The 22007-nt window shown below is 37.3% G+C and overlaps 1 protein-coding gene across 6 annotated transcripts in view; it reads left to right on the forward strand.

Moving 5' to 3' along the window:
• Window positions 1–22007, forward strand: part of KAT6B (lysine acetyltransferase 6B) — a 191839-nt gene that overhangs the window by 111620 nt on the left and 58212 nt on the right. For all 6 annotated transcript variants that reach the window (XM_045439679.1, XM_045439680.1, XM_045439683.1 and 3 more), the window contains exon 4: window positions 12246–12354. In XM_045439679.1, the coding sequence (XP_045295635.1) occupies window positions 12246–12354 (109 nt within the window). The remainder of the gene's footprint in view (window positions 1–12245; window positions 12355–22007) is intronic.

The raw sequence follows: 22007 nt of genomic DNA on the forward strand, positions 1-22007 counted from the left end.
AGAGAGAGGGACAGAGAGAATCCCAAGCAGGCTTCACACTGTCAGCATAGAACCTGACGTGGAGCTTGATCCCACAAACCTTGAGATCATGACCTGAGCCAAGATCAAGAGCTTAACCAACTGAGCCATTCAGGTGCACCTGGTATCTCATTCTTAAATCTTTGAAAGATTTAGCCAGCAAAGCTGTCTGGACCTGGAGTTCTTCATAGGGGTTTTTAAGTTATGAATCCTTTTTTTTTAAATGGATTTAGAGTTATTCAGAGGTTCTATTTCCTCTTGTGTTGGTTTTGTTAATTCAGTCTGTCAATAAAGTTATCATTTTATCTCAGTTGTCTAATTTATTGGCATAAAGTTGTTCATAATATTTCCATCATTTTAATATCTTCAAGATCTGTAGTGATATCTCCTTCTTATTTTGGTAATTAACTTTTTTCCTTTTCTTGATTAATCTAGTTACAGGATTTTAATAAAGTTAAGCATCTTCTTACCTTATGACACAGCAGTTCCATTCCTAGGTATTTACTCAAGAGATGAAAACACAGGTCCACAAAAGTACTTATGTAAGAATGTCCATAATAGTTTTATTCATTTTAACTCTAAGCTGAAAACAAATGCTGGGCAACCAAAGAGAGAATACACAAGTTTTTGTGTATTTTATAATAAAATACTAGTCAGTAGTAAATAGAAATGTATTATTGATATGCAGCAGTATGAATGAATATGATAATACAGTGAGTTGAAAGAAATCCCACTAAAAGAATTTGGTCTTTGGCTCCATTTACATGCAGTTCTAGAGCAGACCAAATCACACTGTGGTGGGAGAAATCAGAGCAGTAGCTGCTTGGGAAGGAGAGTAGAAAGGAATTGACTGGGAGGAGTCAGGAGAGAACTTCTGGGGTTATGGAGTGTTCTCTATCTTGACAGAGATGTATGGGTTACGAGTGTATGCGTTTATTCAAAACTCCGATCTGTCCATTTCATTATATGTGAAATACACATTAACTTGGTTGTACAATAATGTGAATGTACTTAGTGCCACTGAACTTTACAGTTAAAAATAGGTAAAGTGGTACATATTATGTATCTTTTACAATTAAAAAAATGTAAGAGGGTCATTGTGAAGGTTGTAAATGGGCAAACAATTAAAAATTCTTTATTGTCCCCCATAACCTTGTGCTGTTATATTCTTATTTCTTTATTTACCATTTATATACTAAAATAAAAATGTAATTTAGAAGATGATGAGAAAGTACCAAGTATGAGATTCAACACATTTCTCAAATATCTACAGTGTATATAATTCTTCATTACGTGTGGTAATTTAGATAAACAAACCAGGATCTCCTTCAAAGAGCTCACTGTGTACTAAATTTTGACTTAAAATATTTTAAAAACAGATTTCACAGAAATAAAGAGCTTTCCTCTACCTAATGAATACCCTTTAGTAGGTTTCTGTAAGACTCGAAATATTCTAGGAAATTGAGCTTAAAAATCTTTGCCCCAAGGGTAAAGCCTATGACATCTGGTGTTTCTCTTCCTGGCCTTGCTGTAACTTGCATTGGTAGGGGCGAGGCTTATGTTTTGTGCAATGATGTGCAGCCTGCTGTGATGCTGGAGCACCAAAGAGCAGAGTGTCACCAATAATGTTCATATAAGTGCTTGGGTGGTGCCTGACCTAAAGCATTAGTAGATCTAGAATCCCCACCACAAAGAGGTTTAGGGCAGACTCCAAAAAAACAAGGTCAGAGCTCTTGACATTCAGATAGTGATTATCCAAACAATCCTCATTTCCTACCGCTTATGACTCCTGTAATTGAAAGGGTCAAAGATAGTCTGAAAGTGAGGAAAAAACAAAAGCAGGAAAGTCAAGGGCATGGAAATTCTGTACACCAGATGGTTTATGTGCCCACAGGGCAATTGAGAATTAAGTATGTTAAAGGAACTACACTACTTCTGTTGGTTCTGTGACAACAAGCACTTGGAGTACCAATTATATTCTGTTTGGCATAGTTGGATGCCGAGTAAACATCAGTAACTTATTGAATAGTACATAGCATCTCAACTGACATATAAAATTCTGTGAATGCAGAACATTGCCAGGGGCGGCGGTGGTGGTGGTGATGGTGATAATATTGACAAAGTGACTAACGTGATTTTTCTAGCTTGTTAATATCCACCTACCTGTGTCTCCTCTCCTCACTCTACTTCCCTATTTGGATCTAATTACAATATATTCAGTAGCCTGTGTGTCCCCTGAGCAGTTAATGTAGCAATTCTTGGTGGAATTGGTAATGAGAATGGCTGTGATTCACATTGTGCCTAGGTGGACTAGTAGGCACTACATCTAGATTAAAATGGATGCCTTGGGGCAACTGAGGAAGCCAGCTATAGGATTCAAACTATAAGACATTCTGGAAAAAGTAAAACAATGGATACAGTAAAGAAAGATAAGAAAGGGAGACAAAGGATCCAAAGTAGCCTCCATTCTTATAGCAGAGAGCCCGATGTGGGGCTCAAACTCACAAGGTCATGACCTGATCTAAAATCCAGAGTTGGATGCTTGGGGTGTCTGGGTGGCTCAGTTGGTTAAGTGTCCGACTCTTGGTTTTGGCTCAGGTCATGATCTCACGGTTCATGAGTTCTAGTCCCACATCAGGCTCTGTGCTGGCAGTGCAGAGCCTGCTTGGGATTCTCAATCTCTCTCTCTCTCTCTCCCTCTCTCTCTCAATAAATAAACTTAAAAAAAAAAAAATGAGTTGGATGCTTAATGTACTAAGCCACCCAGGTGTCCTGAATAGGCAAATTTTTTAGGGCAGTGAAAATACTCTGTATGGTACCATGATGGTAGATACATGTCATCATAAATTTGTCTAAACCCATAGAATGTACAACACCAAGAGAGAACCCTGATGTAGTCTGTGGGCGATAATGATGTGTCAGTGTAGGTTCTTCACTTATAACAAAGGTACCACTCTGTTGGAAAATGTTAATAATAGCAGGGGGGGGGGGGTGGGGCGGCGGGGGGGTCTATGCATGTGTGGGGCAGGGGAATATGGGAAATTTCTGTACCTTCAATTTTGCTGTGAACCTAAAACTGCTCTAAAAAATAATGAAGTTTGAAAAAATACATTACAGATTTGTGACACTTGAATATGAATTGATTTTAAAATTCCATTTCTCAAAACCTAGAATAGAGTTTATATTATATTGCTAATATTGTGACATGCTTGCCAAACAGAATAGTTTGTAAATCCTAAGCAGACTTCCTGTGACCATGTGTTGAATTTCCAGCTGTGTTGAATCAGACTTTGATCCCTCTTAAGAAGATAAATGCAGTATCTGCAGTTTCTAATGGTAAGGGTGGAGGAGAGATGTTCAGATGAAATCTTAAAAGCCAAGTAAGTCCCTGTCCAGATAAGAAATTAAAGATGCTGGGTAAGCCAATATTATTTCATTGGCTTCCCCACCCCCATTCAGATTTGTAGGCTTTATCTCCAAAAGCAAAAACAAACAACAACAACAACAAAATATGAGATGTTATTGTTAAATGCAGTGTACCAGATTAGATTTGATTCCTTCCAATAGAATCACTTTCCTTAATCAGCACTCTTATAAATGGCATACCTGCCTAATTAGAACAAGTTCTAGACTACAGATACAGTGTGAGCATTTCAATTAGCTCCACACAATTGATAACTGTTGGGGCTGAGGTTCTTAGAAAGTCTTCCCCTCCTTCCTTTTCTTATTTCTTTTTGGCCATGCTTTTAATGTTTTATACTTTTGAATTAGCCTTTTGATTGTGCGCATTTCCCAGTATTGGTCATTGATACTGTTTTTGTTTCTAAGTGATTGTTTAAATGAAAAAGGAAGTGACATATTTATGGATATGTATAGTGATGCTTTTAAATATTTTTATTTTATTAGATTTAATTTACTTGTCACTCTTAAAATACAGAGAACCCTCTTCATGGTGACAAGAAGGTAAAATACAGCAGTCACATTTAAGATCTCCATACGTTAGCAATAATAAATCCTTTTGCCCAGAGTAATGCAGAAACTCAATCCAGAGCCAGTGGGGATAATGTAGTGCTCCTTCACAGAACCATTTACCCACAGAGAAGTATAATAAGCAGGGGAGGCGATATAATAAAAATCTATATGGTAAGTGTAAAATTATGGTAAAATTGTTGCCTGTGAAAAGTCTTACACTAAGTATATCTCCAATTATCTTCTGGAAAAAATTATTTAGACATATATTGAGGTCAAAATTCATAATAGAACTGCAAGAACAGCCTTAGAGTAAAACAAAAGGGTCCGTTTGTGTAGAGAAAATGGCAATAGACATGTTACAAACAAGGTTCTGTTGTGACGCTGAAGGATCTGAAGTAGTCCTGATACTGCCATGAAAGTGAGCTGGTCACCAAACCTTCCTGCAGAGGCATGGCTGTACTGACCACAGTGTAGCACATGCCGATGGGAACAAGATAATCCTCTTAAAATTCAAGACATTTTAGATCATCACAGGAAGTCACTACTTTTAGAGTTTTTCCATAGACTACATCTTACAGCAGATTGCCCTAGAGGGAAATCCTGAGTGTGCATGATCTATATCCTAATTAGAAGTGGGCTTGATCAGTTGAATAAGTGGGTTAAGTGGCAGGAAATGAAATCTAGTTCTTTATTTGGTAGGTATCAAGCAGAGTACCTAAGAGTTACCCTAAAAACAATGTAAACATTTTTCAACCTCTCTTGTCCCACTGCTATCAGTTGTGAAGTTTGTGGGAAATTATTCACTACCAATAATAAAGCACCAGAGTTTGTAAAATACTAGGGTGGCTCAGTTGGTTAAGTGGCCACCCATTGATTTTGGCTCAGGTCATGATCTCACAGCTGTGGGATCCAGCCCTGCGTCAGCCTCCATGCTTAGCATGGAGCCTGCTTGGGATTCTCTCTCCCCCGCCTCTCTCTGCCCCTCCCCCAGTTGCTCTCTCTCTTTCTCTCTCTCAAAATAGATAAACGTTAAAAAAATCTAAAAAAAAATTGTAAAATGTTTTTAATAAATTGAACGAATTTAATGCTCTTGTTATAATTTTGTTATTCTCACTGCAATGTATTCATCTTCCTTGACTATTACTACTTTTTTTTGTATTCTTTCTTTTCTTTTTTTTTTAATGTTTATTTTTGAGAGAGAGACAGAGACAGAGCACAAGTTGGGGAGGGGCAGAGAGGCAGGGAGACACAGAATCCAAAGCAGGCTCCAGGTTCCCAGCTGTCAGCGGAGAGCCTGACGCGGGGCTCCAACCCACAAACTGTGAGATCATGACCTAAGCGGAAGAGGGTCGCTTAACCGACTGAGCCAACCAGGCGCCCCTTTTGTATTCTTTCTTAAGAGGGAAGAAAGGCAAGGAGGCTCACAATTAGATACTGGCACGGCCTCAGATCTATTTTATATATAACCTATAGTGAGTGACTTATCGCTGAGCAAGCCCCAACCCATTGTGGTGAGATAATTTCCTTCCAGCTGATATTTAAATTTTGGTTCTGTCTTGTCAGGTTATACCCAGAAAAGTACAATTGTGCCCAAATGGTCATTCATTATAAATGATGAGAGTAGAAAAAAAGCCTTCAGATTAGACAGTGATGGAAGCCATCTTGCCACTGATGACTGCTTTACATGTCATATTATAGTTATTAAGGATATATGTTAAAGGACAATACTCTTTGGAACCTGTTGAACCAGAGGATCCACTTCCTAACCTAAAAGCAGTTTGTTCATCTATTCAACAAATGTACTTTGAAGCTGGAGCTACAGCGGTGAACAAAGTCTCTGCCCGCAGAATGGAGCTTTGATAGTTCAGTAAGTGAAACAAAATAGGCAAATGATAGAATTTGTCAATATGTCTAGCAGTAAGGAATGCTATACAGAAAAATAAAGCAAGGCCTGGGGGACCCAGAGTGGTGCTGGTGGAAAGCAGTTTCAGAGAGAGAATGGGCAGGGATCAGCCTTTCCAATAAGGTGATATCTGAATCAAGCTCCAAAGGAAATGAGGGACCAGCCGCGGGAAAGTGGAAGAGCAAAGGGCTTGCAGTCAGCCGAATGGGTCTTTCTGTCTTGATAGTTATGTGACCTTAGGGAGGCCTTGAATTTACCACAGCCCTGTCTCACAGGCTGTGTTTGTCACTAGTGAGACACTTGAGGAAAGCATTTTGGTAAACAGCAAAGCATTACCTAAACATCAGGTTTCAGTACAAGATGATAAAAGGGTGCAATTTAAAGACATGCATACAGAAGAGCCTTTTTATACAACTCATTCTGAGGTACTGAATTAAGTTGTCTGAGCTAAAGTGTTGAGAATACTCTCCAAAGATGAACTGCTTGACACTTAGGTATAAAGGATTTATGTTCGTCTTTGTTTACTTTTGTGGTAGTATTCATTTACAATTTTGTATTTGTGCCTTACTTCCTTTGGCATCTTTTTCTTTTCTCTTTCTTTGAGCTTTCCTTTTATTAGATCAGGCCTCTTGGCTCTCCGTTGAGACATTTTCTATCCTGTTCTTTTATTCCCTGATTAATTCATTAAAAAAAAACCACACATAACAACCCTCTAAAATTAATATTTATCATGGAGACTCACAGAGTCAAAGTCTATTATATAATAATTCTAAACTCCACAACAATTCATTTGTGCTGATATTTATTAAGGACTTGAAGTTGTTTGTTCTTTTTATTTTTATAAACAAAGTGAATTTTGCAATAATCATAATATTTGTATAGAGCTTTATAGTTTACAAAGTACTTTCACACATTCACATTTGGACTTTAGTGACCCCAGAGCCAGACAATGCAGACACTATTGTGCTGCCCTATTTTACCGATGAGGAAACCTGAGGTTCAAAGATCAATATTTAAATCCAGGTTTTATAATGATGTAAGTATGAATAGATGAATGAAAAATGCTGAGTTGTTTTTAACATTTGGAACTACTTAAACGGTGTGTATTATAAGTAGATTTAAGAAGGTTCTAGAAGACTCGAGATGAATCATTCCATAGGGGATGATGGAAAGAGAGAGCTGTGTCCCTGATCATTGTGATCGGACATCATGGAGACAGAGCCTCTTTTTGTGTCATTGTCAAAGAGGATGTGCACCTGGCTCCAATCTAGCATGAACTTTTATTTTTCTTTACTTACTTAGACTGATGTGATTTACAAACGTGTTGTTTCCTTTAGGGCAGAAACAAAAGTAGCCATAAGCAAATATAAAGCTAAAAATTATCTGAATTAATTAATCCAATTATTTAATTGGAATTAAAGCCTGTTTTCTCAGAAAAGGTTCTTTTATTTTGTGGTCAAGGGTGCTGAGGACTTTTAAAATATCTTTTTAAGTAAAATAGAATCAATAAAAAAAATTAGAGCAGAGCTGGGAAGAGCCTTAGATATTATCCATCCATGGAACCATTAAAATATCTGATCTCGAAGGGACCTTTAAAGAGTCCCAGATCTCCAATTTATGTGAGGTTGCTTTGTCTACTGTGGTACCCTCACTGTCCTGATGGAGCCCATCCAGCCTCTCCATGGTCTCTACCGATTACAGGGGCCATCCCAAAATAATCCATTCCATGAAGACTGTATGATACCACTTGTATGAGGTACCTAGAATAGTCAAACCCATGGAGACAGAAAGTAGAAGGGGGAAATAGGGAGTTAGAATCTAATGGGGACAGTTTTATTTAGTTTGGGAAGATGAAAAACTTCTGGTGATGGGTGTGGTATTGGTTGCATGAATATACTTAATGCCACTGAACAGTATACTTAAAAATGGTTAATGTGCTGGGGCGCCTGGGTGGCTCAGTCGGTTAAGCGGCCAGCTTCAGCTCAGGTCACGATCTCGCCATCTGTGGGTTCGAGCCCCACGTCGGGCTCTGGGCTGACGGCTCAGAGCCTGGAGCCTGCTTCGGATTCTGTGTCTCCCTCTGTCTCTGCCCCTCCCCCGTTCATGCTCTGTCTCTCTCTGTCTCAAAAATAAATAAACGTTAAAAAAAAATTTTTTTTTTAAATGGTTAATGTGCTAAATTTTGTATTGTGTATAATTTACCAAAAATTTTAAAAATAAAATAAAGAAAGCAATTAAAAAAAAATCCATTCGATTTCTGGACATTTCTGTTGGAAAGTTTAACTCCTTCTACCAGAAGCCCTGTTCAAGTTTATATTCTGGAGCCATGGCAAGTTTCCCTGGATGAAGACTTCTACCTTGTCCCTTCTGAGCAATCTGTTCGAGGCTGACTAGCCCCAGTTCCTTCAAAAGGTCATCCTATTTTGTTTTATTTTATAATTTACCTGAATCATTATCAGGATAATCTATTGGTTCTTATTCCATATGTATTGCTCTCTTTTCCTTGCTTGTTCAGTGTGTCTCCCTTTTAATTTATTTGTTGAAGGAAACTGGGTCATTTGTCCTCGAGAGTGCTGGTACTTGCACCAACACTATAATGAGTTGACAGTTCTTCTGTCCTCTATATTGCCTGTGAATCATTAATTGGATTGAGATTCTTTATTTTATAAATGCTTGTAATCCAATTACATAATAATCCATTGTTGATCTTTTTTTAATAGTGGAAGGGGTACTGTTTTAGCCCCACCCCCGTCCCCAGTAATTTGTTTGGAAAATTGTACACATGCAGAAAAATTGAAAGAACAATATGTTGAACACCCATGTACCCTTTACATACACTCACCAACCTTTATCACCTTTAATACATGTACAAATACACAATCCACCCCCCCCTGCATCTTTTGAGCCAAAGTTATCAGGACACTTTACTCCAAAATATTTTAGCACATGATTGCTAAGAATAAGGACATTCTCCCATAGAAACACAATTGTGTTGATGTAGGAAATTTATGTTCTACCTAATTTATATATTGTCTATGCTTTATGTATTTCCCACATTATCCAAATAATGTCCTTAATAGCTGTGGGTATTATTATTATTTTTAATCCAGAATCTATACAAGGATCACAAACTGTATTTAGTTTTCAGGCCACCTTAGTCGCCTAAATTGGTTCTGTGCTTTATTGGGTCTTATGTGACATTGACATTTCCCAAAGATTCCAGGCCAGTTGTTTTACAGAATGTCTCTAAATTTGGATTTGCCTGATAGGTTCCTTATGATTAGATTCAGGGTAAATAATTCCAGCAAAAATACTACGTAGGCTGTGCTGAATCCTTTAGTGCAACACTTGGGAGGCACATGATGTCAGTTTGTCATGTACGGTGATAGTGTTGATCACTTGGTTAAGCAGGTATCTCCATTGTAAAGCTACCTTTTTGCTTTGGTGAACACAGAGTTGTGTTTCAATTCCAATTGAACTCATGCAATTTTAGAAAAGCTACCTAACTTCTCAGATCCTCAATTGCCTCCCTAAAATGGGTGTTGTATAAATATTTCTGGCAGAATTGTTAAGATAATTAAATGAGATAGTGTATAAAGTGACCTCTAACCTATCAGCTACACCAGGACCTTTGCACGGGAGATGAGGAGGAATTGCTTCCTGAGCAGATTGCGGAGTCAGAACCTATCCATGGATGTTAATTCTCCAGATTAGTTTGAAATTTTCAGTAATGTTGATAAGAAAATGTGATCAACACATTAGGTACCTTTAGGAAATTTCAAAGAAAGTGATTAAGAGTTAGGAGATGTTTGGTTTCATTTTCAGACCTCTTAAATATGATTTGTCTGCAGTGGTCTTATGTAGAATCGAATTGCCATTTATTCAGACCTCTTTCTGACTGCAATCCATTTTAATCTATTACCAGGGATTATTTTTTGAAACAGTTTATATGAAGTCTGATTGAGAATAGTGAATCATAATAATTTTGTGACCCATTTACATGCATTACTGTAAAAGTTTCATTTCTTACAAGTGACAATTTTTTAAAGTTAATTAGACTCGGCTACACTGAGGTTAGCAAAAAGTGCTTTGAATTATCAATAATTCAGCAGGGCAGACATTTCTGTATAATGCAGTGGTTTTATAGAGTATTGTGAGATAGTTATCCCTAAAATAAATGGTTGTGAGCATACATCAGCGTGGTGGGGTTCACTTGAATGTAGCGTAAAGTGATAGCATCTATGCTTTCTATTATTGGGCAGAGTGTGGGACATCAGTCTTTCTGGCCATGAACTACTAGCAACCTTTGTCCTTTGTGTTACCTTTAGTTAAAAACGAAAAATGAGCACGAGTGCTGGCTGATGGCCATGTCTTTCTCACAGCTAAAAATTCATCAGGGAAAGAAAAATGGGATTGCAGATTTGGATTTGTTTCATTGCATGAATGATATGTGACATTTTGTAAATTATTTATTACCGCAAGGATGGCAGCAATGGCTTGAGCATTGTTATATCAAATGAAAGCAGGAATCCCATTAGTACAAGGACTGGGTTTTAGCTAGAATCTATCAGGGGAATGTTGTCACTTTAAAACCAGATTGTTCTTTTAATTGCTATTTAAAGGAACAAAAGTGTTCCCAAGGTACTACAGTTGAGCAGTTGCAAGTAATAACTATGGATCCATAATTATGCAGTGCTGATTATCTGGCATTTAAAAAATTGTGGCTGGAGTCAGTGACCAATTTGTTGTTGCTTGTCTTTTTTGGTTTTTCTGGTACAAAGTGTTTTATACTCTGCTTTTTAAATGTGGCTACAAAAATACATTTGCATAGCTACTTCAGAAATTAAAGCCTGTGCATATTAAGAGAACAAATTAAACTGAAAATAAGGGCAAGATAATGAATACTCATATTGTATGATGAAATTAATAATCATATTGAACAATTTTGCACATCCTCAGTCATAAGATGAATTGTGTTTTTTGATGACATGTTTTCACAGTGAACCAAGACATTTGTTGGAATCATTATAACCATTTGAAATTGTATCTTAAAGATGAGGGTTTCTTCTTTTAACTAGCATATGTTCCTTCCGTTTATTCAGCTAACATATATTTTGAGTGCCTACTATGTATCAGGCAATGTATTAATTAGGCATTTGGGATAGAGTAGCTGAACAAATAAGGGTTTATTTTGTGCTGATACATATTTAAAAAGTTAGACCTTGCAAAATCTTATTCTTAATTTACATTAAAAAGATTTATGATTATGCTAACTTTTCTTGCCCTGAATTTTTGATTCTTGAGATTCAAATATAAATACATATAGCTACATTCAGATGGCTAGAGACAACATGTGTGAAGCCTTGGAATATGCAATAAAATTTTAATTTTCATACAGTTTTGGCTGTTCAAAATAAATGTGACCAGATCTGTAGACACAGTCAACTTATTCATATGAATGGGAATATTAGCATCACTGGTAGTCATAAATAACAATGCAGACACTGAGATGTATATGCAGACTTACACATTGTTGAAAGCAGTTTCCTCAGAGGCAAGGGGTACTAGGGGATTAGACAAATGTTTTGTTTTTTATTTTATTAATGTGGGGATGTCAGAGATTGAGACTTTATCTCCTTTGTGTGGCATGGTGTGGTTTACTTTGGAAGACCTTGGTGCCAGAAAGACCTTGTTAGTGATCCTTTGAGCTTCCCAAGTGATCTGACAGCATTTTAAAGTTCTTGTTTATTATGTCACCTAACAACATGCCAATATTGTATATCAAAAATTTAAGAGATGAATAATAGTGGCCTGCACTAGAACATTTGACAAAGTTTAGTTAAACAATCTGAACTAATTAGATGGTATTCATAAATTATAATGCTGAATAGATGAATCAATTTATTATAGGCATATGGATTATGGGAACAATTGATATTTCAAGTGAATCTGTTTGTTTAAAGTAATCTCTGTACCCAATGTGGGACTTGAACTCATGACCCCAAAATCAAGAGTCACATCCTCTACCGACTGAGCCAGCCAGGCACCCCTGAAAAGAGTCTTTAATAATATTCATTTCAGGAAGGTTATATAATATATAAAGGTCTTAGATTTCATTGGCTTACTATAAATTACTTCTGAATCTTACTATTATACTTCAATGCATTATTCAGGTAATACTTTAGCATCAAATGACTGAAGAGATTTTTTTAAATTAGAAAATGTTGTTTTGTATCCCTTACTCAGCAGTTTCTCTTTGTTAAGGAAATACATAAGAAGCTTTGAGTTTAATATTTTGTCATTAATTTTGAAATGGAAAACTGAGTATTTTTTCATTTTAATTTTGTCACAGCCCCGTGCCGATCCCATTCCGATATGTAGCTTCTGTTTGGGGACTAAAGAATCAAATCGTGAAAAGAAACCAGAAGAACTCCTCTCTTGTGCAGATTGTGGCAGTAGTGGTAAGTTGGTATTTTTTTTGTATAGTTGCTCCTCTATAACTTGTATGCTATTTATATCTCTATCAAAACTGCATTTGTTTTTTAAAGCAATTATTTGGTAATAGCATAGGTTTTAAATTTAATAAGTAAGTGCAACTAGAGAGGAAAAATGTGTTTATATTAGCACTGACATAAAGGTACCATGTATGTTTATATAGTAGTAGTAGTATTAATATTTATAATTAAGCTTTGATTTCATACCAGCATTGGTAACTCAATGTGGAGTATTTTGCAGGAAAATTCAGTGTAGAGAATTCTACGTTTTCAGGCTGAATACAACTAGAATCGCTTGTTTTATATAATCTGCAGTCTCAACTTAAGAGATCCTGGAGTTGGAATATATAGTGTTTCAGGTCATGACACCTACTGGTGAAATATAATATTACAACCCAGCTCTGTGTGACTCTGAATGAAAGGGACAGTGTTCTGGAAACTGCAGGACAGAGTCAAGAAATCATCAGGCATGAAAAAATTCAGATTGCCTAGAATCAGATAGGAAAAGAGTGGTCTATAAAGAAGGCGATGTTGAAATCAAGGAATTGCTGGGTAAGGACACTGGACCAATCGTTGGCAAATTGTAGTATTCAGGATGCTGTCAAGTAGCTGTCACCTGTGCTTTTTTCCTCAATCTGAGTTTTTAAGACCACATCTCCAGTTCTAAAATGGAAAATAAAAGTCAAATTGTGCTTACCAAGCTGGTCTTCCTTCTTGCTAATTAGATGATAGTTGCCTACATTCTCTCTTTCTGTCTCTCTCTCTCTCTAGTTGTATGTATGCATATACACACACAGACCCTCCAGCCGACTGAGTGGCAGTTAATTGGATTAAAAAAATAATCTCTTTGTTAATCTTTAAATTTCCTTCTCTCTGTTCTTCTCTCTTCTATCACTTTTCCCCCACAGTGTTATTTTAACATTCATAAGCAAGTATTTCTGTAGTTATAATTATCTTTAAGAACAACAGCAAGCCTGCAAAAAGCCACAGAATACCGTCATTTAGGAAATCAGTATAGTGTAGTGGTTAAGAACAAACTCAAGAGCCAGCCTTGCCCTAGTTCCTGTACCTTGAGTTAGTTACTTAACTATTTTGTGCCTTGATTTCATCACTAGAAAATTAGATAATGGTAGCACCTACCTCTTGGATTTTGTGGGAGTTCAATGAAAGAACACAGGTAAATAGGCTAGCACAGGGTCTACAGTAACTATGGTAAGTGTGCTGTAAATGTCAGCCATTGTCATTATTTGCCATGTTTGCTATTGTCCTTGATTGCTCCAAGTAATTTCAAATCTTATCACCATTTTTGACAGCTGTTTGATGGTTGGATAGAGGAAATGTTTCATGCTGAGGAATGACAGTGTTGTGTAATGATTCTCCCTCCTCCTATAAAGGTTTAACTTGGTAGGCTGTATGTGGTTCTGCAGTTTTCACGACCCTTCTAGGAAGGGAGAGCCTTGGAAATAAGACATTTCAAACTCTGCCTGAGAAATGCATTCTGACAGTCTTTTTGATGGGCTTTACAGATTCATTAAAATTCTTTACCTGCCCATGGTATCATGGATAGTGACAAAAGGGCATGGAAACATTATCTGTATGTTCAGTTTAATAAATTTCAACCCTACAATCTCCCTGTTTTATCCTGGTAAAGTAGTCCCTCACTCATCACTTCTGACTCTGGAGTTATCTTTTGGGTTTTCTCACGAGGCTCATTCTGAATGAATTATTCTTTTGTTTAACTGCCTGATCAGTTTAGTGGTGTTCACTTGTCTAGGGTTTACCCTTTGTTATTTTTAAGGTGGTACTTTAAAAACTACCTTCACTGGTTTTTTTTGTTTTTTTTTTAGTGTATCTATTTGTCTGGATGCCGAGACAGATTAAAAGTGCACTTAAATGTGGGAAGAAAAGTTCCCTTCATATATTTCCTTACCTCTGCTGATACACTTACTTGAGTTGATAAGGAATTTGAGATCATTATCTACCAGATCATAACTTCAAGGCCTCCTTCACAAGGTATAAAGGTGTAATTCTAAACAGGTAGATCTTAGATTTTCTGATGTAATCAATCTCCTTTGTCTTTCCCAGATTGAAGACCTGCCAAAGGAGAGGTTTGATCTCCTTTATACTTTGAGGTCACCGAAATTTTTCCCCCTAAAGTTTCTTATTTTACCAGGGTATGTAGGTGTAATGTTAGGTTTTCTCTTCAAAAACACTTTTGTTTTCTCTTTTAACAAATGGAGAATGGACTAAGGATACTGTCTGGAAGGCTTATATAACTAGGGTCATTTTGTGAGCCGGCCTTTCCTCCTCCTTTCAGGTAGAAAAAGCCAGAGGCTTTGGAGTCAAGGTGTGGGTCATGGCAGAAATTCAAACCCTTGGGGGCATCGTGTCCCTTTGTTTAGGATAGAGGATCTCCAAGAGCTGCTCTGGACTCCACCATGGGGACTGGCTCAGTGTTGAGGTTCACCTAATATTCCCTTCAATGTGCTTTGCCAGTCTGGATTTAGCTACTTTAGTCAAAACAACAACAACAACAACAACAACAACAACAACAACAACAACACTGTTCCTAGCTCAGGACGATGCATTGTAGACATTTACTTCATCTGGTACATCAGAGGAGTAGACTTTGTTATTTGCTACTCTTTAAATAGAAGAATCAAAATAAAATATGGGTCATCTTTGGAGAGCTTGGGGGGATTCTTGTAGTTATAATGTTCTGTTGTGACACTTGATAATTATAGAGGAAAAAACAATAACATAGGCTGGCATGGCTCAACAGTACCCTCTAATAATGGTAGAAACCCCATTGTCACAGTCCAGTCCAGTTTCTCCAATGGGAATTACAGAGAGGTTGGTACCCCTAGTTAGCCTTATGGAAATGGCCACTATCTCACACTCAGAAGAGTCCACTGGTTCTAGGATTGAATTGAAACTGTTTGTAATGATCAAAGGACTCCCTAATGTAAAATGTTCATGTGAAAAAAATACCCAAAGCAGTATAAAACCAGAAAAAGGAAATATAGATGGCAGCCTATAAGGAGGATCATTCTTAAATGTGTTTCCCATATGTGCCTTTTGGTTTGTAGTTGCCTCTGTCTGAAGTACCATTTGTATGATGTCACACTTAAGCTCTGCTTAGATTTCATAGATGAGAGTAATAAATGTTTCCTTCTCCTTACATCATAAAGTAAGCCAATTAGAAATGTCTCTATTTTTAAAGTGGTTTAGTGCTGCAAATGGGCAGTACTTTATTTAACTATGTTTTTCCTGCTGAAAGTTCCTTTGAGAAAATAATTCAGGTTTACAGACAGTAAAAATAAGAGGTGAGGTACCGAGTGCACGGAGCCCCAAATGTGGTTTTCCAGTTTTCTGCTTGCTGGCTGTGTAAGTGCAGTTCTCATATCTGTAAAATGTGGAGGGTGATGTCTGCAACCCTGCACCCATAGCGCTGTTGTGAGCATCCAGTGAGATAATGATATGAAGATTATCGGTAACTATAAAACATTACACAAGCATGAAGGATTATTCTATCCACTAATATGAATGAGGGAATCATCAGATAGTCTTCAGGTCTTTGGAAATGTTGGGACTAGGAAGTGATTTTACTTGACTTTCATGGATCAGCCTACTTTGAAATTAACACTGTTATATTCTCTTTGCCTCATTAAGACCAAATTATCTTTAATTAGCTTCACATAAGTATTAGATATTATACCAAATGAAATTTTGTGTCTGCTGCTCAGATTGCTGGGTGGTTAAATCTTACTTACAGATGAGTTGTGTGCATGTGTGTTTTCAAATTAGCAAATCTAAGATAAGTGTACAGTTCCAAATTACAGCTTTATTCTAAGTGGAAGCTCATGGAAACTGGAGACAGAGGCCGCTGTGATGCAGCTGGGAAGGCAAGAACCATACCTTTGTACAGTAAAGGGAGCACAAGCTGTGGCATCAGATGTCATTCTGCCCTCAGACCTGAAGTCTCTGCTGGGTTTCTTTAATTGTGTGTTAACCCTGAACAAAACTTGCCTGCCTTCTTCTCCCAGACTGAACTGGTAGGTGCAGTATGCAGATAAGTAGGTATATAAAGAAAGATCACTCGTTTCTTTGGGTCACTGTGAGAAAATTCCCAGGGATTGGTTGGTTAGTTATCCAGTTTCACACCAACTCGATCCTGATTGAATGATTAGGTTGGGAAGGAGACCCTTGACTACAGAGAAACCTAAAGATGGACTCCAAAGAGGAATACATAGATTGGAGGAGGAAGGACTGATGAACCCCACCTTCTCCAAGCCCGCAGCTGGATTGATTATCCAAGTGCAGAAACTTTGCTCATGGCCTTTTATTTCACTGAAATTGTGCTTGTTAGGATTAACAGTGACTTCCATGTAGCAAAATCTGAAGGTCACGTTTCAATCTGTATCAGATTCTAGTGCACATCTCTCAGCTCACACCAGGTAGTCCTCAGCCCCGTGTGGCCTGTTGAGAATCTTTTTCCTTAAGTGTTCTTTTCTTGTGGCTTCTGTGATCTCATATTCTCTGTGTTTTCTGTCACCACTTCCTTGTATATATTTTTTGTTGGCTTCTTTGTCTCTATCCATCCCCTAAATGTTTCTTCAGGCTTCTGTCCTTAGCCCTGTGCTTCTTTGCTTCATAGCTTCAGATACTTAGATATAAATGCCTTCAGAATTTCTCCGCTTGGATGCCCTGTAGGCTTTGCAGAGTTAAGTATCCCAAACAGGCTATCGACCTTGCAGTGCCCCTGCCACCCCAAAACAATAAACACTACAATAACAACAGAAATCTCAGCAAACTGACTTCTTTCTTCCCCTCAGGGATTTCCCATTTCAGCGAATGGCTATTCAGTCAGTTCCACAAGCCATCCTGTGTTCTATTCTCACACCAAGGAATCGCTGAAAATACATGGATTCTGTGTCCTAATCTATATTACACATCCTCAGTAAATCCACACACTCCCACCAAACCCGCTCAGATCTGCTATTATAATAACCTAAATATAATCTTGACTCTCTTTCCCCTCCTCATCTATTTTCCATGCTGCAAGGCTAAGTGAAAGTTTTAAACTTTAAATCTATTCACAGATTTAGTGGCTACCAATTACCCTTAGGAAAAATCCAAATTCTTTAATATAGTCCCCAAATCTTCTTCAGATTGGGCTCCTGTTCGACCTATTTTGCATCACTACCCCCACCCCGTATATTGTGCACACTAGTTCTGTTGAACCTTTCTTTTGTGAGTGTGCCGTGTTCCCCTGTCCCTCAGCACATTCTAGCTTCTCCCACCTTGCCCCTCAACTGGTCCCATCTAATCCCATTCATCCTATGGGTCTCTTCTGTAGGAAGGTGTTCTTCTAACCTGCTAGATTCGCCCATATCTCTGAGCTGCCCATTGTCACATATTAGTTCTAATTCTTATTTAATGTGTCTCTTTCCTGCTAGACTATGCCTGTCTTGTCCTTATCCTGTCTCAGATGGACAGATGGTTGATCAGATAGCCAGTCCGAGGGTCCCAGTGTCAGAGTGTTTATTAGTTTTCCATTGGTGCTGTAACAAATTACCACAAAGTTGTTGACGGAATTCATTTCCTTGGGTTTGTTTCTAGGACCAAGACCCCCATTTTCTTTTTCTTCCTTCCTTTCTTTCTTTCTTTTTAAATTTTTTTTAACGTTTATTTATTTTTGAGAGAAAGAGACAGAGTGTGAGGGGGAGAGGGACAGAGAAAGAGGAAGACACACAATTAGAAGCAGGCTCCAGGCTCTGAGCTGTCAGCACAGAGCCCGATGCGGGGCTCAAACCCCTGAACCATGAGATCATGACCTGAAGCTGAAGTCGGATGCTCAACCAACTGAGCCACCCAGGCGCCCCATCTGTCTGTCTGTCTGTTCTTTCTTTCTTTCTTTCTTTCTTTCTTTCTTTCTTTCTTTCTTTCTTTCTTTCTTTCTTCCTTCCTTCCTTCCTTCCTTCCTTCCTTCCTTCCTTCCTTCCTTCCTTCCTTCCTTCCTTCCTTCCTTTCTTCCTCTCTCTCCCTCCCTCCCTTTCTTTTCTTTTCTTTTCTTTTCTTTTCTTTCCTTTCCCTTTCTTTCTTTCTTTCAACAAATACTTGTCTATATGTGTGTATATGTGTGTGTGTGCATATATATAATATATTATTTTAATTCCAGTTTAGTTAATGTACAGTGTTACATTAGTTTCAGGTGTACAATATAGTGATTCAACAACTTTAAATATTACTCAGTGCTCTATCAAGGTAAGTGTACTCTTAATCCCCTTCACCCATCCCCCCACTCACCTCCCTTCTGATAACCTTCTGTTTGTTCTCTAGATAGTTAAGAGTCTGATTCTTGGTTTGTTTTTTCCCTCTTTGTTTTGTTTCTTAAATTCCACATATGAATGAAATCATATAGTATTTGTCTTTCTCCGACTGACTTATTTCACTTAACATTATAATCTCTAGATTCATTCATGTCATTGCAAATGCCAAGATTTAATTCTTTTTTATGGCTGAATAATATTCTCTCATACACACACACACACACACACACACACAAACACACACACACACACACACCACATCTTTATCCATTCATCTATCAATGGTCGCTTGGGCTGCCTCCATAATTTGGCTATTGTAAATAATGCTGCTATAAACATTGGGGTGCATATATCCTTTCAAATTAGTGTTTTTGATTCTTTGAGTAAATACCCAGTATTGCGATGACTGGATCATATGATAATTCTATTTTTAACTTTTTTGGGAACCTCCATAATGTTTTCCACAGTGGCTGCACCAGTTTGCATTCCCACCAACAGTGCACAAGAATTCCTTTTTGTCCACATCTTTGCCAACACTTGTTGTTTCTTGTGTTTTTTATTTTAGCCATTCTGACAGGTGTGAAGTGATAACTCATCATAGTTTAGATTTGCATTTCTCTGATAAGTGATGATGAGCATTTTTTCATGTGTCTGCTGACCATCTCTATGTCTTCTTTAGAGAATTGTCTATCGGTGTCTTCTGCCCATTTTTTATTGGATTATCTGTTGAGTGTTCAGTTGTTATCAGCTCTTTATATATTTTGGACACTAACCCTTAATCGGTTATGTCATTTGCAAATATGTTTTTCCATTCAGTAAGTTGCCTTTTAGTTTTATTGATTATTTCCTTCACTATGCAGAATCTTTTTATTTTGATGTAGTTCCACTAGTTTAATTTTGCAATTATTTTCCTTGCCTCAGGACACATATCTAGAAAAATATTGCTACAGACAGTGTCAGAGAAAGTACTGTCTGTGCTTTATTCTAGGATTTTTATGATTTCAGGTCTCACATTTAGGTCCTTAGTCCATTTTGAGTTTATTTTTGTCAATGATGTAATAGAAAGTGGTTCAGCTACATTCTTTTGCATGTAGCTGTCTAGTTTTCCCAGCACTATTTGTTGAAGAGACTATCTTTTTTCCTATTGCATGTTCTTGCCTTCTTTGTCAAAGATTAATTGACCATATAATCATGAGTTTGTTTCAGGCTTTTTATTCTGTTCCATTGATCTATGTCCATTTTTGTGCCAGTACCATATTGTTTTGATTACTACAGCTTTGTAGTATAATGTGAAATCTGAAATTTTCATACCTCCTGCTTTGTTTTTCTTTTTCAAGATTGCTTTCACTATTCAGAGTCTTTTTTGTTTCCATACAAATTTTAGGGTTGTTTATTCTAGTTCTGTGAAAAATACTACTGGTATTTTGTTAGGGATTAGGATTAGGTTAAATCTGTAGATTACTTTGGGGAGTATGGACATTTTAACAATATTTGTTCATCCAACCTGTGGGCATGAACGTCTTTCCATTTCTCTGCATCATCTTAAATTTCTTTCATCAGTGTTTTATAGTTTGCAGTGTAAAGTCTTTTACTTTTCTTGGTTAAGTTTATTCCTAGGTATTTTATTATTTTTGATGCAATTGTAAATGAGATTGTTTTCTCAGTTTCTCTTTATTCTGCTTCATTATTAGTGGATAGAAATGCAGCAGATTTCGGGGGCACCTGGGTGGCTCAGTTGGTGAAGTGTTCGACTCTTGATTTCCGTTCAGGTCATGATTTCATGGTTTGTGGGCTCAAGCCCCACATCTGTCTCTGCACTGACCGTGTGGAGCCAGCTTGGGATTCTCTCTGTCTGTCTCTCTCAAACTAAGTAAATAAACATTAACAAAAAAAGAAATGCAACGGATTTCTGTACACTGATTTTGTATCCTTCGACCTTACTGAATTCATTTATCAGGACTAGTTGTTTTTTCATAGAATCTTTTGAGGCTTCTATATATAGTACCATGTATGTCATCTACAAATAGTGAAAGTTTTACTGTTTCCTTACCAATTTGGATGCCTTTTATTCCTTTTTCTTATCTGATTGCTATGGCTAGGACTTCCAGGACTCTGTTGAATAAAAGGGGTGAGAGTGGACATTCTTGGCTTCTTCCTGACCTTCGGGGGGAAAGCTCTCAGGGTTTTCTTGTTGTTTTGTTTTGTTTTTTTTAAAGATTTTATTATTTTTTTAAGTAAACTTTCTGTCCAACATGGGGCTTGAACTCACAACCCCATGACCTAGAGTCATATACTCTACCAACTGAGCTAGCCAGGCACACTCAAAACTCTCAGTTTTTCACCATTGTGTACGTTAGCTGTGCCAAGATCCCCATTTTGTTGTTGGCTGTTAGGTGAATGACATTCCCTGCTTCAAAAGGCCACCCATATTTCTTGGCTTCTGGTCTCCCCTTTCTTCCATCTTCAAAGCTAGCAAAACTGGGTGGAGTCTTTCACATCTTCCTTTTATCATCTCATTTTACTAACCTGTCTAGAAAAGATGCTTCTGTTTTTAAGTACTTGTTATTAGATTGGGCCTACACATATAACCCAGAATAATTTTCTCATCTCCAGACCTGTACCCTTAGTCATATCTGCAAAGTCCTGTTTACTGTGTCAGGTAATATAGTTACAGGTTATATAGGGATTACAGCATAGACATCTTTGGGGGGCATTATTCTGTCTACTACAAAGCCCATAGTTTTTTTCTCCCACAGAGAAAAAGTTTTTACTTCCTCCAAAAATTATTTTTACTGGTTTGTGGTTTAATTGGTATTTTTTTTTTTATTTTAAACAGTATTCCTTTGGTTTTGCTAGATAAAACTGTTGTAAGCGACTATGCTTCATATGTATTCATAATAAGAAAGAATGAGTGAATAAATACACATTATTCTTTCAAATCTGGTTGACTGCACATCACAAAACAAACTCCAAAAAGACAAACCACTATGAATTGTGAGCAGAGGGAACTTACATTTTAGAGGGAATTGTTGAGTTTTTGGAATGGGTAAATAGGAGGTAAGGAATTTCATTATCAATAGCATTTTTTGTCCTTTATCTAATTACTATAATTGTGTAGTGGTGTTTCAAGCTCAGTTACAGTCTTTTGTATTAATTTAAAGTGGCCGTGAGAAAATAAAATGGAAATGTTTCTTCATCCCTCAGCATCCTTTACAGAATCATAGAAATTTAGAGCTGGAAGGGATCTATGGCCAATTCTCTTGAGCTAAATAAAGGTAAGATTGCTGC

Source organism: Leopardus geoffroyi, chromosome D2, assembly GCF_018350155.1.
Source record: "Leopardus geoffroyi isolate Oge1 chromosome D2, O.geoffroyi_Oge1_pat1.0, whole genome shotgun sequence".
NCBI lineage: Eukaryota > Metazoa > Chordata > Mammalia > Carnivora > Felidae > Leopardus > Leopardus geoffroyi.